This window comes from Ceratotherium simum, chromosome 4 (genome assembly GCF_057802395.1).
Source record: "Ceratotherium simum simum isolate JZ-2026a chromosome 4, ASM5780239v1, whole genome shotgun sequence".
In the NCBI taxonomy this organism is placed as follows: domain Eukaryota; kingdom Metazoa; phylum Chordata; class Mammalia; order Perissodactyla; family Rhinocerotidae; genus Ceratotherium; species Ceratotherium simum.
In genome coordinates, this window is record NC_141903.1 from 86,406,453 (window position 1) to 86,424,408 (window position 17,956).

The window sequence follows — 17,956 nt, forward strand, 5'->3', positions numbered from 1 at the left end:
AAAAATGCTTTCTTTTTTACAATTTGTTCTTCTAGAGAGAAGAAATATGATTATCAAACAAAGGTCAAGTTCTTAGGGAACACAAAGCACTTTACTCATGTCATGCTTCATAAGAGGTGCCTAATTTTAAAATATTAAAGCTTTGCCTTAATTAAACATAAAGCAGCTGAATGATTTTCATTCTCCTTTGAGGAGGCCACGTCCACTTCACCCAAATTTTCCTGGCTGGAGGTGTCCCAAAAGGCAAACCAAAAACCTAATATTTCCCCATTTTGCCTTGCTCCATCTCCAAACTTTACTAGAGGGCTGGGAGGACTGGGGAGCTTTGAAAGGGAGGCCCCACTCATCATAAGATGGTGCTTTCCTCCAGTTTGACAATTAGGTTTGGGACTGTCCCCAGGGAAAACACCTCCATTACCCCTGGTTAATCCTGGCTCCGTGGAGAACCAATATCTTACTGAACATTCGAGGGAATTAAGAAAGCCAAGGGCTGCCTGTGCTGCAATTTGAGGAGCACCCCCAGGGAACCTCAGTCCACTCATTAGAATTAAGGAATCTGGTCCCTAGGAAGACTCTTATAAAAACGTCAACATGGTACCTGAGAGAGGTATCACATCATGTCATCCTTCTGCATGCTGAAAGTGTACCAAAATGTTACTGTCAGCCCCTTGGTGAGGCTCAGAGGGAATGGTCCCTATGAGAGGTCACTTCAGATTAGGGAGTGGGAATGGAGAGGACAGGCCCAGGGACCAAGTGAGGATGCCTGGCACTGGAAGATCAAGCTGGCACCCAAAGGGAAAGCAGGGCATGAATAAGGTTTTCAGGCTGCATTCTCTCTCTCTGAGAAGGGGCCCAATCCATTGTGACAGAATGGACAGACAATGCTGTGGCTTGACTTCCCTGTATCCTTCAGCTGGATCTGGGTGTTAAGTCTTTAAAGATTTGCTGGGCCTTTTCCACAGGCATCAGGCGTGCCCTAATAATTTTTTTTTTTTTCCTGAGGAAGATTGGCCCTGAGCTAACGTCTGTGCCAATCTTCCTCCATTTTATATGTGGGAAGCCACCACAGCGTGGCTTGATGAGCAGTGTGTAGGTCTACACCTGGGATCCAAACCCATGAACCCTGCACCACCAAAGCAGAGCACACAAACTTAACCACCACGCCACTGGGCTAGCCCCCCTAATAATTTTTAAATGTCAGAAGTATATAAACTCCCCACAGAGATAGAAATGATCTTAGGGAATATTGAAAGATGAATTTTTAAAAATAGACTTGGGCCAGAGTGGGTGTAAGGTGTTCGGACTGGTTTGAATTGGTACTTACAGCCAGGAAAACGGTCTCGTCAAGCTCCTCTGCTTCCCTCACAATGGTCTCCAGGGTGTCCTTGGCAGTGTCCATGCTCTGCAGAAAGTGGACCATCTGGTCATGCAGGAACTCCATCTTCTTTTTCTTCACTTCCTCAAAGCTCTGGGCTTTCTCATCATACTGTGCTAAAACCTTCTTCATCATTTCCTCATTCTGTTCCTCTAGCCTTTTCTCATTTTTACTACAGTTTTCCTTAAAAAGAAAAGAAAACACTTCTGAATGAAACAAGAAATGTATGTCTTTTTTCAAAGAGAAACACCAGCCTTTTAAAGAATTGATCCCTGTCATCCTGATAAATGAATCACAGATTATGTGCACAATCTAAATTTCCAACCCACCAACCCCCTTTGCCATAGTTAGCTTTGCAATAGAATTCACTGTAAGAGAACTATCAAGAAGGATTTAGTTAATGAAACACACAAAAAAACATATTTGTATGGAAATCTTGCCCACCTGCATTGCCACATAATAAAACTTGAAAATGGCATCACAGGGAATGAAGATCCGTGCCCTTCAGGTAGTGGAGAGGGTTTAGCACCAGTTTTGCTGATCCACTAAATCACAGTGCCAGGGAGGGAGCAGCCAGGATTTGGACAGGGTGCTACATTCATAAATGGTCTCCAGGGAGGGGGCAGCTTCCGCCACAGTAGGAGAAACTTTATTGCCCGTCTGGACAATCCCAGATGCCTGGCTGTCCTCACGAGAGGGCTAGTGATAAGGTGATCACATAATTTACTGTCTAAAAGGGACACTTTGGTGGAGGGGCACTAAAATAACTAGCAGGTGTTACTTGATCTACAACAGGAGTTAAGCAGACGTGTCACAAACAAAATAAGATGTGGAGTCACCCCAGTGATAGGGAAACCGTGCACCAGCCTTCCACAGGGGCCCTCTGTCACTCCTGATTGACGAGTGAGGATGCCTGGGCCATCTCTGTATATGGATGGAGCATTGCGACCACTCCTTTCACTGCAGAGGGAGCAGAGGCCAGCAGCTAGGACAGTACAAACTCATCAAAGACAGTGATACCTTAAGAGACACTCATTTGTCCTAGGCATGGGACACCGGGCAGAGACTTAGAGCATTTGTGCAGAGCTAACCCAGTGAAAGGCAGCATGGTGGAGCAAGTAAAAATGCAGACCTGAGTTCAAATCTTGGCTCTCAACTTACCGTCAACTTACTAGGACCTTGGGTAATAACTCTAAGTCTCGATTTCTTATCTATAAAATGGGAACAATAACAATAACACCTATCTCATACGGTTATTGTGAGGATTAAATTGGATAAAGCACGTAAAGCATTTGCTTTGTCATAGTAGGTGCCCAATAAATGTTATATGCGTTTTTAAGGGCAAGTCATTTATCCTTAAACAGAAAGTGGTCTCACTGATTACACACAGAGGGAAGACTCTAATGACCTTCACTTTTAATGGAACAAAACCAACAATGGCAAAACATACATGCACACACAAACCCCAATTCAGATCCTTTTAGCTCAGAATCATTTACTTGTGATGCCATGAACAAACCAGGTTAAAGCAAAAGGGATATGGTAACTTACCTCAATGGTATTAAAAAAAGATTCTATCTCACTAACGAAGGCTTCAATCCTCAAGGACTTTTCTTGTAAATTTTCTAGAAATTCTGCTAATTGAACCTGAAGAAAAGAATTAAGATATCCTTAGTATATGACATTTGAGAAAAGAACTTCAAGCAGTGAGCTCCAACTTCCCTATAAATTTAGTGTGTCTGGTAGAGATTTACTATACCCTGTTCACTAACAAATCAGTCTTCAACTTTTCTTTGCTACTTCATCTAAATTGACTGTAGATAATTCTGTATGATAAACAATTAGGAGGTTTGTGCGTGAGAGCAATAGAAATGTAATTTATTTTCTCATGCAAGAGGAAGAACTTCTTGGCAAGTTGGTGAGTTCAAAGCATATCTGTTTTAGAGCACTATGGATTTGAATTCTTTCTCCTTAGTAAGGTTTCAATTTTTCTATATCATCTTTCTTCTAAGATAGCAGACTTTTTGCTGAACTGGCCCAACATACCTGAGTAGTCTCCTCACATCTGTGCCAATGGCCGCAGGTGTGCCTGGAGCACCTGACCTAAGAAGGTGATCAGAGCATCACCAGACCAGAAGTCTAGCATACCAAATGAGGGAAACTATCTACTAAAGAGACCTAAAGGCTCTAAGGACACTTAAAGGGTTAAAATACTCAAGGAGTAACAGCCGGCTAGAAAATGTATGGGTGATGGGGGAAGACGGTACCTACTTTAGCTGTAGTTATAAACCTAGCTGTAATCTATCCTGCTAAACTTAACAAGTGACAACACAGAAAAACCGAGCTTCAGCTGCCTGATTCACTATCCACAGAAGGATGGAGAAATGACACTGAGGGAAGCCTCCCGGGATCTGGCCTCTGCTTCCCGCTACCGCCCCTGCCTCTTCTCCACAAGCCCCCAGGCTCCAATCACACAAGCCCATCTTTCCTGGGATTCTTTCTCCCCTATGTGCTTTTTCATATGGTATTCCCTATCTCTAGAATGTCCTCCCTGTCTTTGTTTCCTGGAAGAACTCTATCTTATTTAAGGTTCACCCAAACTTCACCTTCTCAAAACACCTTCCCTAACCCTCCCAGTCCCATTCCACCATTTCACTCACTCCCAAAAGGTTCATTTCTCAGAATGCTGTGCTCTCACAATGCTGATTTTGGGGAGCCACAAGTGCATCTTCCTTTGTTTTTGTTTTCATTCCCAGTGATCAGTACAGTTCCTGACGTGGAATGGGAGGTCAATAAATATTGAAAAAGAAGGAAGGGAGAGAGTGAAGGAAGACAATAAGCGACAGACAAAAGATAAGCCCCCACAGTGGGGATGGAGTGAGGGGAGAAGCAAGGACCTGGATAATCTGTAAATGCAGCCTCAGTTCCTGAGCAACCCTAGATGGCCTACTCACAAGATGCTAGAGAATTCTCAAGTTACAAATTTTTAAATTGACTTTTAATTTTAAAAAGTTGCCAACCAATCTTAATCTTCACAGTGATTTAACAAAACGAAGCAAGCCTCTTTGGCTTTAGTCAACTAGTTTTTCACTTTCTCTTTCTCATACTGTTCGGAGATCAGGAAAAAAAATATCTTAAAATGGTTTAAAGCAGGAGACATCTTATCTCCCTGCTTTTGAAATTTCTTTTGAATTGACAATATTTAGACAGAATTATTTTTTAATTTCTAAAACTCATAGAGACAAATAAAATATAATTAAGACAGTTGAAGAAATATAGTCTTTCTGCTGACAGTGCCCAGTAGTTGTCACTTAACAAAACCGTGTGTCATCAAAGAATGGGGCACATCCCACTGCTAATGCATGCCAACGCTGAGATTTCATAAAAGAAACTGCTCCACTCCCTACCCCCAAACTTTACCAGGTACAGTTTCAACAAAACTTGACCCTGGAGAAATAGAACCAACATCAGACAAGTTGAGAAGGATTAATTTTCTAGGGAAAAAAATGCCAAGATTCTAATATGTTATTCTATTGAATCAAAACAGACTGACAGTTATTGAACAATGACCTCATTAAATAATCATACTGAAAATGGCTAGGCACTGAGCCGAGCAACATGGATATACAGTTAAGAGCATGAGCTCAGACAGACCTGGGTACCAACCCTAGTTCTATCCTCCATGACCTTGGGCAAATCACTTAAACCATCTGAGCCCATTTCAATATCTGCAAATTGATGACAATGGCAGGGTTGTTGGGAGGATTAAAAGCTATCTTGTATATAAAGAACTTAACAGAGAGCCTGGCATATAGTAAGTGCTCAATTCTTGTTATTACTTGCATTTTTAGATCATTCTGGCTACTGTATGGAGGACGGATTGAAGAGACAAGAGTGGGGATTCCAGGTAGAAAGGTATCGAGAGGAAGCTGGGAATCGCAAAGACTAAATGCTTGATTTTCAATAGCATCTCTGGGGAGGTGGACTATTTATAATCACATACGTAAGGATATATGTTGTGACTAACGTTTTAACATTGGGGGTCTATAGACACAGCCAGAAAGAATGTAGAGGTTTTCCATTTCTAACATCAATTTTATAAATAAAGGGGAAATATGGAGAAACCCAAAACTTAAAATGTCTTACTGTCTTGAGTATTTTATAAAACTTGCAATTAAATTGCTTAATGTAATATAAATGTCTATTTTTAAAGAATGATATTGTAGATAATAGAAAGTAAATTATGTTTTATGCTCAAAAGTATATTTTTTAATTTAAAATTATTTGGCTTTTTTGGATAATATTATGGGCTACTGCCATAAGATAAGACCCCTCAAAGGCAGTGACCCTGTGTTACATATCCTGGTATCCCCAGAACCTAGAGAAATACCTGGCACATAGTGTATACACAATAAATGGTTGTCAAACTGATCTTAACTAAATGCCTAGGGAAATATTCTTAGCTTTCTTTCAGACTAACTATTATGCCTAAAGATGAATGTATCAAATATTGGTCATTTTTAAAATTGAGAAAACGTGAAAACAAGTTAAATGTATATGTATTATTACATACTTATATGCTTTACGATCTATTTACCTTTACAGCACTTATAGCCGTATCAAGTGATGAAACCTCATGGTCCTCGTGGGTGCCAAGTATCTTGTCAACAGCAGAAATTGGACTTTTGCAAGTATAGCAATATGTGTCAATCTGGGACTTTTTCGGTTCCTTTTGTTCCTTCTCAGTTACTGACTCTGATGACAATTGGTCTTGTTCTGTCCTCTCTCTGCCCAACTCTTCCTGTTCAGCAGACATAGTTTGTTCCACCTCACTCACAAATTCATTTTCACTGACGTGTTCAAAGGATTCCTTTCCTTGAGAGACCACATCTTCAGGTGTGGATTCTGAATATAGTTCTTCTGATAAAGTGTCTTGAGTAACCACTTCATAATTCAGGGATTCAGCAAATTCATACTCATCCTGAACAGGGCTGTTGCGAAGCCTGTCTTCACTTGGCTCAGGCGGGACCACTATTTTAGGTTCTTCTTGCAGTGTCTCTTGAACGCAAGTTGCACCAGATGTAAATTCTTCCTCTGGGAAGGACACTTGTACTGGGACATTCAGATTGACCTCTGGACTTGCATCTGCTGCTTCATTACTCTGACTGCTTGTTTCATCTACTCTCTCCAGAACATGATGGGTGTCTTCAAATGGAACTGCATAGCTTATCTTCTGGGTACCCACTCTGACTTCCTCAGTGATGGGAGCTTTCTCCTGCACAGCTACACTGTCAAGGGTCTCCACGTGGCCCACTGATTCCGCTTCCCTGCAAGCAGCTTTCTGTTCCTCTTCCAGACTCTTCTCCCTCAAAATAGTTCCAGGCCTCCCCCAAATTTCCCCTTCTGCAGCTATTGGATGGTGTGACTCATCCTCAGCAACTGGTTTTTCTTCCAGATCTTGGCCTTGGTCCTTTTGAGTTACAGATGTGTCATGGAGAATGTCATCTTTGAGTATGTACTTCTCAAAATATATTCCTGTTCCATCATCAGTGTCAGAATTTCTGCTTGGAAACGATGCCTCAGAATTCACGCTGTCACCTTCAGAAGCTGTCTCCCCTTCCTTCTTTTTCTCTCCAATTGCTTCTTCATACAGATCCTTGTATAAAAACGCAAATGCAGGTGGCTCTTCCAGAAGTTCGGGATTAACGGCTTTAGCAGTGGTAGCAAATATCTGGGTTCGTGACAAAACTCCTTCCTCTGCATCAAACAAAGGCATCCCAGGTGACTTGGAGTCCACATCTCTATTTATGCTCTTTGGAGCATCTCTGTCAGCTGATTTTTGGATATCCAAAGACTTTTGGGTCTCTGGGTGAGATAATTTGCTGTAGTCCTTTTCCATTCCATAAAAACTTTCGTCTAACTTCACCAAGTCATATCCATGTTCTGCGGTACTTTCTTCTGAACTTTCTGGGAAAGAGACAATTTCTTCTGTAACTTCCTTTGAGAGTTCTGCTTCAACATTTAATTTGCATGGAGCTTTCTGTTTTTCTGGGTCTGGGGAGATGTTATAATCAATCAAAGTATATTTTTCAAAATAATCCTCTTCACTGGGAATTGTGTGCTGATTAAAGGCTAAATCATCAGTTTCTGAATCTGTGGATATCTCCTCTTCTGTGTTATGAGTTTCCTTTTGTTTACTTTCTTCCAGTGAGGTAACTTTTTTATCAGAATCTTCTAACTTACTCTTTAATGTTTCATGGTAAGCAACGGCCTCACTATCATCATGAAGGGGTATAGTTTTAAATGAGGCCTTCTCTTCCAAATATTCTAACTTATCTTGCATTTGTTCACTTTCTTCCTGATCAACTGAAGAAATAAATGCAGGAGCATGAATATTCAGTATCTCACAGCCTTCAGAAATGATACTGAAGGCACTCTTTTGATCTTCTGAAAGTCCAGCTGGCTTACTGGTCACTGTAAATTCTTCATCTTTTACATAGGTATCTTCAGCCTCCTTGACTATTTCTCTAGTAGAAACCATTTTATCAGCATTTATTGCTGATGCATTTGTTATAAATTGAGCATAGTTGCTGCTTGCTGAAGAACATGGTTCATTTACATGAGCATCTTCCACAGCTTCCAAGTGGTGCTTTGAAATAAGAACAGATTGTTTAGACATTTCAGGTGTTTGATCTTTAGATGTTTGAATTGTATGGACTGTAGGCCTATCTGGAGTCAATTCTGACCATGGCATTTCCTGTTTCTTCACTGTACTAATTTCTGGAGAAGCTCCTGAAACAAGTGTTTGTGATTTCACGGATGACAACAAATATGGTGGTGTGTCTAAGCTCTTTGCTTCATCAAAAGGACGATCTAAAATCCTTTCGGATTCTTTAGATGGAGATCCTTGTCTCATACTTTCTTTTGTGATGTCTATTGAACCACCTTTTAATGGCTCTGACACTGTGACTCGTCCCTTTTCTTCAATGTGACTCACCATAACCCTGCTTGACTTTTCCAATATCAGATTTGCTTCCTTAGGTAAAGAATGGTCATCTCTTTCATCATGATATGGAAGATCCACTGGAAGGAAAGTCTTGGTTTTCTCCACCAAAACTTTACTTTCTTCCAATGGATGTGGTGGGCTGCCTACTGCCTTTGTTTCCCTGATTTCTGGGTGAGCCTCTGAGATCCTGGTTTCTGATTTTTCAGTAATTGATGTAGTTTTAATTAATGAAAATGGTTGAGTTTCACCCAAAGAATGACTTAAAGAGATATCTGATTCTTCAGGCATAGACCTGGCTACATTTGCAGAATAAGGCTGAATTTCCTGCTGCTTTTTTCCTTCAGAAAATACATGTGACTGCTTTTCATTTTCTTCTCCTTTCTCCTCCTCAATAATTTTGTATCTTTCTTTGTGGTCTTCATTTTGATAGACTTGCTGCAGCACAGCAGCAGCTTTCGATTCTGCCAATTTAATAGGGCTAGATTCTTGTGTAATGTGTGGCTTCTCTAGTTCGTTATTATCTCTAAGCTCTAATGGGGCCACGGTTTCTTCTTTTTCTGCCAGCACCTTCTGTTCTGCCAAAGAATATGATCTAGTTTCCAACTTATCTTTCTCTTCAGTTGGGCTAACAGACCTGAATTTTATTTCCTCTTCAGAAATTTTCAAGGAAGTCGGTTTTGGCATTTCTTTCTTTAGTCTGTCTTCACCAAGATCAAGTAAACTGCCTTTAGATTCTTCTACTGGCAAAATTATTGACTCTGGCTTCTCTGATTCCTTTGTGGTATTTTTACTTGCAAAGCTAGATGAAGCTGGTTTGGGCTGTTGTGGCACCTTATCTACTGCATCAAATGAAAAAAGTGATTTTTCTTTTTGATCACTTCTTGGCTCTTCCTTAAATATAGAAATATTCCATTTAGAAGGAGGAGAGATTTCCGGCTTCTGGGCTTTTTTACTATCAGCAACATGAAGAGGAACAGCACTTTTGGCTTCTTCCATAATGGATTTCTCATCTACGGGAGAATAAGATTGAATTCCAAGATGTCCCTCCCCATCAGCAGAAGTAGCTACTGAGTTTAGGTCCATTTCCTCTGAATAGCCTAGCATTTCTTTTTTCCCATAATCTTCATTAGACATCTCAAAGTTAGATTTTGGCTGTTGTAAAACTTCTACATTTGATAAAAATGTGGGTTTCTCCTTAACGACTTGACCTTCACCAGATTTAACTAAAGTGTCTCTAGATTCCTCAGCAGTTTTCAGTTTTGCTTCTGGTAATAGATGATTGACTGGTTTCTCTGTTGCATTCAAGTCAGCTGGAGCTGAAGCTTTAGGCTCTGTCACTGCCACTGATTCTTCTACAGATGGACTTGGCTGAGTTTCTAAATCTTTTTCAGCAATTTTGTTATCTGGAGTGCTTGATCCAAAAAACCAACTGGACATCCAAGATGTGAAAGAAATTCTTTTCTTTCCCTTTTCCTCAGCAGGGCCTGGCTCAGCTGCCTTTGGCTGCATAGGCATCTTTTGTGTCACCTCAGGTGACTCTGGAGGTTGATGTTCTTCATTTTCTTGGATTGAGGAGAGGGGTTTTATTTGCGTGGGTATTTTCACTTCAGATGCTGGTTTCCCTCTCTCATTAGCATCATCTACAACCTCTGATTGAACCATTTTTGATTTTTCTAATGGCTTCTCTCCAGGTAAAGGAGATATACTCCTGTGTACTTCTTTTTCATTGTCCAGCATAGGTTCTGCATCTTCAGCCAGAAAATGTGCTGCTTTGGCAGGTGAGAGAATAGTTTCTGATTTGACCTGTTCCATTGATGGTCCAGACACTGGTTTCTGGAGGATTATTTCAGAAGGTAGTTTGATTTCTTCCTGGCTATCTTCTTTGCAAGGCCTGGAAAATTCTATGTTTGCCTTCTCCGATATCAAACTTTCACTACCCATGAAAGAAAGGATCTGCTTCCCCTCTGCTTCGTTTCTCTCCACATTTCCAGCTGGAACTAAAGATTTTGGTTTGGGGGCCAGCTTTATTTCCTCAGAAGAATAAGTTTTAGTTGATAGGGTCTCTACATTACCACTGGAGGTATCAAGAGCAGATACTGGTTCTTGTAATGAGAAATGAGATTCTTCAGTAGAATGTGGCAGAACCTGCTTTCTGACTTCACACGTCTGGTCTTTATCCACCAGAGCAGCCTTGAGCTGCCCTGTCATCAGGTCACTGCTGCCAGAGGAACCCAGCTGCACAGATCCCAGTGCTCTTTCTCCATCATGACTTGCCAAATCCCTTTCTGGCTTTTCTAGCGTCCAGGTTTCATCCTTTGGAGAAATAAGGGCCTCTTTCTTTTGTGTTTCTTTAATATCTGCAGGCTCAGTTGTCATAAATGATTTTGATTCTTCCAAAGGCAAATTCTCTTTGATAAACAAAAATTGTTTAATACCCAGATCTTGTTTATCTGCAAAAGACTTGTTTATATCAGGTAATTTAACAGCTTGATCTGAATGAAGTGCTTTTTCAGGCTTCTCTTGTTCCACAAGGAGGTCAGAAGAAGCAATCTTTGATGGTTCTGTTATATGCTGGGATACGTGAATTGAATTTGGTTGGTCTGTTTCTTCATTTAGTTTAGTTACAATATCTCCCATCACTTGTTCTTTCAAATTTCCTGTTGGCAGTAACGGGCTTATTTTTTCTTTTCCCCCTTTTTTAAAGTCAGCTGAATGGTTCAACTCCTCTGATAATCCTTCTAAAGAAAAAGTATGTGGCTGAAGTTCTTCTGGGTTGTCTCCTTCAACTAGAGAGGTAAATGCTTCTTTTGACCCTAAGCTGACTACCTTAGGAGAGAAAGATTTAATTTCTTGATTCTGAGGTTCCTCACTAAGACACGATGAAACCTCTGAAATTTCAGGCACTGTAGTTGACACATGAATTTCCCTGTTTTCTTCTTTTCCTTCTCCTCTGGTCTGAAGTTCAGCTAAGCCCCTTTCTAAGACAGAGTCCCCTGTTTCAGTTATGGGAGATTTTATTTGTTTTGTATCTATGGATCCTCTTTGCCTACCTAAACCACCACTGAATTCTGACCCAGCATTTGGTAATTCTGATACTTGGTGTGGCTTGTCTTTCTTCTCAGGTTCCAAAGAGAGCTCTTCCAGGGCAAGATCCTGTTTTTCTGACAGGAAACCCCCCTGAGGTGTAGGAGATGTCTCCATTGCCTCTTTGTTCTTATCATCACTGAGGGGCGGTAATGTCGGAGCTAAATCTTCTGACACTAAATTTTCCAACTCGGGAGAATAACTTGCCATTTCCTCATTCTTGCTTCTTGGAACTATATGTTTGGGTGCAGGTGACATGTTTTGTGAGGAAGGAAGTTCAGTTTCTTTTTTCTTTATCTCACCACCTAGGTTGAGCGAAAGCCCGTGTTCAGGCCCTGACAACACCTCTGAGGCAGACACAGAATTCTTTTTCTGTGATAAAACCAAACGTTCAGAGTCAAGGACGGTAGAAAATGAAAGACCTTGTTCGTTTTCCACCCTTTCTTCCTTAGATAGATCTGAATTTTGAGAAGACAATGTTTTGGTTATTGGCAACCCAGGTTTAAATTCTTCTCTTTCTGCCTTTGACAGAATAGAATGCTCTGATACAGAGGATACGCTTGGAGGTGAATCAAATTTAATTTCCTTCTCTGCTTCTGACCCAGCTGGACTTTTGGGTGTGGCAGTTTCAGTGGGAGAAGAACTAGCTTTAATTGCTGCCTTCTCTTCTTCTTTAAGAAATGAATGCTCTTCTACAGATGTTACCACTGGTGGCAAACCACTTTCTAATTCACTCCTTCCTACTTCTGTTAAGACTGGATGTTCTATAGGGGTGGTAAGAGATACATCCGTTAGGATTTCTTCTTTTACTAATTTGGTTAAGCTTGAATCATGCTTAGTTACAGATGTTGTGATTATTGAAGAACGGGGTTCAACTTCTTTCTTTATTTCTTCTGACAAAGCTGAAAATTCTGGTGCAGGTGGTCCATGTTCAACATCCTTTTCCACTCCTAGAGAAGCTGAGTGTGGTCCTCTAGTTGTCCCAGTTATTTCAGAATCATGTTTCACTTCCATTTTCACTGCTGATAAAATCTCAGGTCCAGATAAAGATGTTTCCTCCAGAAGGGAATATGGTTTTATTACTTCAGGCTCATTCTCTGACAACACTCTCTGTTCTAGTTCAGATGTCACAGTCGGAGCTAAATTGGGTTTGACATCCTTCTTTGGCTCATCTACCAAGGCAGGCAGAACTGAATATTTCATCCCAGACCCTGGAACATTTGGAGGCTGAGGCTCCATTTCTTGATCCTGTGATACATGTGCTGTAGCTTCTTGAGAATCAGGCACAATTTCTTCCTTACTTTTAACTTTTAACCAAGCCATCTGTTCATCTGCAGCTTTTGGAGTGAGTGACGCTTTGGGTTCTTGTTCTTTCTTAATGGCATGGACTGAATCGGGTGAAACTGAATACTGAGATGCAGGCAAAACAGGCTTGGTTTCTTCCTTTACCAGGGATGACTGTGCAGGTAAAGAGGCAGGTGTTGCAGATACTGATGAACTAGTCTTAATTTCTCCCTTCTCCAATTCGCTGGTTAAGTATGATGGAATCAAGTCTTCAGACTCAAGTTCTAATGATGCTCGTGTTATCTGCTTCTGTGCCAAAATGATATATTCAGATACAGATGTTGAAGTTGTCTGAGCATCTGGCTTAATTTCTGCTTTCTCTTTTTTATTTGTTGAAGGTGGCAGACTCAAGTCTTCAGGTGCAGACATCGAAGGGGAAGGTTCAGCCTGTTGTTTCTCTGATGAACTGAGATGCTCAGGTACAGGTGTAGCAGCTGTTGGTGCAATTTCTTCCTCACCTGCTTCTGAAAAGCAAGTATATCCTGAAGCAGATATTGCAGCTAACAGTGAATCAGGCTCAATTTCATTTCTCTTTGTTTCTGGGATTCTATATGGTGGGATTGAAACTTGTGAGGCTGAGTCTGGAGAAAAAAGCTCAGCTTCTTCAGTGTCTTCATCTGACAAAATAGTGCGTTCAGATGGTGATGTTAAACATATTGGGGAATCACACTCAAATTCTCTTTTCTCTGTTTCCTGAGTTGCATAAGGTGGAAATGAGAATTCTGATGCAAATGCGGAGTCTGGAGAAAAAGGTCCAATGTCTTCTTGCTCTTCTTCTGAGAAATTCATGGGTGAGGAGGCACCTTTCACATTTAAAGGAGATCTGTGGACAATTTCTTCCTCCTGCAATTCTGGTGTTGCATATGGTGGCACTGAAAATTCAGAAGCAGAGGTGGACGAGGGTGTGTACCTCTCCATTTCTACTGTCTCTTCTTCTGATAGAACTGCGTGTTCAGATGGGGTGGCTGAAAGCAGTGGTGACTGGCATTCAGAAGTCGTCTCAGTTGTGTATGGTGGGAGAGTGTGTTCAGACACAGAGGCCACATCTGGGGAATACAACCCAGTGTCTTCCTTCTCTCTTTCTGACTGAATCATGTGCTCAGAAACACCTTTTGATTTTAATGGGGACACATTATTAATTATTTTCTGTGGGGATTCCTGTGTTACATTTGGTGGAACTGCATAGTGAGAAGTCAATGTTGAATCTGGTGTCAAATGCTCACTTCCTAGGTCCTCTTCTGATAGGACAGTGTGTTCCAACGTAGCAGTTGAAAACAGCGGTGACGGGCATTCAGAAGTCATCTCTGTTGTGTATGATGGAAAAGAGTGCTCAGATACAGAGGCCACATCTGGGGAATACAACCCAACGTCTTCCTTCTCTTCTGACAGAATCATGTGCTCAGAAACACCTTCTGATTTTAATGGGGACACATCATCAATTATTTTCTTTGGGGATTCCTGTGTTACATTTGGTGGAACTGCATACTGGGAAGTCAGCGTTGAATCTGGTGTCAAATGCTCACTTCCTAGGTCTTCTTCTTCTGATAGGACAGTGTGTTCCGATATAGCAGTTGAAAGCAGTGGTGACTGGCATTCAGAAGTCATCTCAGTTGTGTATGATGGAAAAGAGTGCTCAGATACAGAGGCCACATCTGGGGAATACAATCCAGTGTCTTCCTTCTCTTCTTCTGACAGAATCATGTGCTCAGAAACACCTTCTGATTTTAATGGGGACACATCATCAATTATTTTCTTTGGGGATTCCTGTGTTACACTTGGTGGAACTGCATATTGGGCAGTCAATGTTGAATCTGGTGTCAAACGCTCACTTCCTAGGTCCTCTTCTGATAGGATAGTGTTTTCTGATGTAGCAGTTGAAAGCAGTGGTGACTGGCATTCAGAAGTCATCTCAGTTGTGTATGATGGAAAAGAGTGTTCAGATACAGAGCCCACATCTGGGAAAAACAACCCAGTGTCTTCCTTCTCTTCTTCTGACAGAATCATGTGCTCAGAAACACCTTCTGATTTTAATGGAGACTTATGGTCAATTGTTTTCCCCAGTGACTCTTCTGTTGCCTGTGATGGAATTGAATATTCAGAAGCAGATGTGGAATCTGGTGTGTGATGCCCCGTTTTTGAGGCCTCGTCACCAGACAGGACCACGTGTTCCGACGTACCTGTTGAAAACAGTGGGGACTGGCATTCAGAAGTCTTCTCAGTGGTGGACGGTGAGAGAGAGTGTTCAGATGCAGAGGCCAAAACTGGGGAATAGCGCTCCAATTCCTCGTTCTCCTCTTCTGACAAAACTGCGTGTTCAGACATAGCTTTTACATTGCATGGAGAGACTGGCTCAACTTCTTGCTTCTCTTGTTCATGGTTCAAATCCTGGGGGACTGAATACTCCGATACAAAAGCAGAATCAGTAGAAACAGATTCATTTTCCTCTCTTTCTTCCTCAGACAAAGCGACATGTTCAGGTGTTGATGTTCTCAGTAATGGTAGAATGGTCTCGTCTTCTTCCTGCTCCACTTCAGGGGGCAAACACGGTGAGACAGGCGTCTCAGAAACTGATGGACTTTCTGGGTAATCAAGGTCTATGATCTCTTCTTCCACTACATTAGCATCTTCAGGTTCAGGGGTAGCAGCTATTGGTAGAGAGGTTTCTATTTCTTCTTTCTCTGGTTTCTCTAATACTAGAGGTTCAGAAAGAGAAATGGATGGCTCAGGCATGTTTTCTTCCTTCTCTCCTTTGACATCGAGATGAGGAGGGGTCAGTTGCTCAGAAACGGGTTCTGCCCTTTCTAGTGAAGTCAGATCGAGATGAGGAGGGGTCAGTTGTTCAGAACCTGGTTCTTCCCTTTCTAGTGAAGTCAGATCGAGATGAGGAGGGGTCAGGTGCTCAGAACCTGGTTCTGCCCTTTCTAGTGAAGTCAGATCGAGATGAGGAGGGGTCAGTTGTTCAGAACCTGGTTCTGCCCTTTCTAGTGAAGTCAGATCGAGATGAGGAGGGGTCAGGTGCTCAGAAACGGGTTCTGCCCTTTCTAGTGAAGTCAGATCGAGATGAGGAGGGGTCAGTTGTTTAGAAACTGGTTCTGCTCTTTCTAGTGCAGTCAGATCGAGATGAGGAGGGGTCAGGTGCTCAGAACCTGGTTCTGCCCTTTCTAGTGCAGTCAGATCGAGATGAGGAGGGGTCAGTTGTTCAGAACCTGGTTCTTCCCTTTCTGGTGAAGTCAGATCGAGATGAGGAGGGGTCAGGTGTTCAGAACCTGGTTCTTCCCTTTCTGGTGCAGTCAGATCGAGATGAGGAGGGGTCAGGTGCTCAGAACCTGGTTCTGCCCTTTCTGGTGAAGTCAGATCGAGATGAGGAGGGGTCAGGTGCTCAGAACCTGGTTCTGCCCTTTCTGGTGAAGTCAGATCGAGATGAGGAGGGGTCAGGTGCTCAGAAACTGGTTCTGCCCTTTCTGGTGAAGTCTGGTCCAGCTCTTTTCTCTCTGGGCCAAAATCTTCCTGGATAGATTCTGCCAGACTTGGTGAACCTGTTTCCAGAGAATCCTTCTCTGCCTTGAGTGAAATGGAATCATCAGCAGAATAAACGTCTTCCTTCTTTACCTCATCCACTAAAGGCAGTGAGACTGAAGACTCACGCTTTGAAGTTACCGTTTCTTGTGAATCAGGCTCAAATTCTTCCTTTGCTGATTCCAGGAACGCAGCTGCAGATGTATCAAGTGTAAGAAAGGAAGGCTTCCTTTCTTGGGGTGTTGCTTCATGGCCTGGCTTCTGTGGCACTGACTGTGGAGGGCTGAGCTGTGTTTCTTGTTCTGCTGTGTCATTACTTGCATACGAGGAAACTGTGTGCATAGTGGCAGATGCGGCCTTGAAAGGAGAATCAATGTGAATTTTCTTTTGATCTTCCTGACTCAATAAGGTCAGGGACTTCGATCCTTTGGAGAGCACACCTCTCCAGGGTGCAGCGAGCTCTTTTACTCTATCATCTTCTATGCTTTGGGCTACTAATTTGCTTGTTTTGGAAACTATGTTAGAATCACGATTGCCCATATCTGGCTCTAGACTAATGGATGCATCTTTTCCTTTCCTATAATGTATTTCTTTAATTACATAACCCTTTGGCAACGTTCCATAAAATTGTAGAGGAATTAATTCTTCCTTAACCGAATTAAACATCCTAATCTTGTATTGTACTGTTCCTATGTAGACCGGCCTCAACACTAACGGCTTGTGCTCTTTGTATATTGCCCCAGTAATAGGGGGTGTACTGGAGGTGGTCTTCTTTTTTCTCGTTTTCTCATAAATGCCAGTAGATGACTTCTCTTTCTGGTTGGTTAGTACCTGGCTTTCTGAAATTAAAGAATTATCTTTTTTGTTTGCTGGAACATCTTGGGATTCAAAAGAATTTCTTTTTTTGTTGCCTTTCCGACGCAATGATGGTGAGCCATGCTTTGACTTAGACGTTCTTTTCCGAACTTTTTTAACTTCATCCAGAATAAAGGAAACATTCCCTGGAGGAGAATTCACAGCTGACCCTTCCAGACTACACACACCAGAAGTCTGACTTTCTTCCGAGGCCCAAGGAGTGGAAGACCTGCTTGAATTGGTCTCCCAGGTTATTCCACTATCTTCCCGTTGAACTGTCACCATGGAAAAGGAGGGGTCAGATATGATACACGTCTGCTTGATCTTGCCCTCTTCATTCTGGTCTGATAACCTATAGTAAATAATATTATTATTATTATTAATTATACACATATTAATAATAAAATAGCATTTTATTAATTACATAATGTAATAAGTAAATATCATATTTTTACTAGGTATAGAATTAATGAGAAATTAAAATATACAGATAAATATTGCCATCCATATCCAAAATAGGGAAGTATAAAAAATAAAGTTTAAAAATTGAAGTCAGGATACCAAATACAATAACACATCCCAGGCTGGAACAAATCAATGTCCTGCAAATGCAAAAAAAAAAAGTTCAAGTTAAATTCACCACCTTCCCTTATCAGGATGGCCCCCCTGACCACCACAGGCTCACCCAGCCAGTAGGCTCACTCTCTAGTCCCAGAACCTTCATCATGGCTCTTGCATCTGTGCCCCCTCTGTTACTACTATCAGCACCCTGACCT

The 17,956-nt window shown here is 41.6% G+C and overlaps 1 protein-coding gene across 1 annotated transcript in view; it reads right to left on the minus strand.

Annotated features, from left to right (window-relative positions):
* CMYA5 (cardiomyopathy associated 5) overlaps positions 1-17,956 on the minus strand; it is an 88,209-nt gene that overhangs the window by 36,263 nt on the left and 33,990 nt on the right. Inside the window, exons 2-4 of the mRNA XM_087430132.1 lie at positions 5,973-17,532; positions 2,927-3,022; positions 1,325-1,558 (exon numbers count right to left, since the gene is read on the minus strand). Of these exons, the coding sequence (XP_087286258.1) occupies positions 1,325-1,558; positions 2,927-3,022; positions 5,973-17,532 (11,890 nt within the window). The remainder of the gene's footprint in view (positions 1-1,324; positions 1,559-2,926; positions 3,023-5,972; positions 17,533-17,956) is intronic.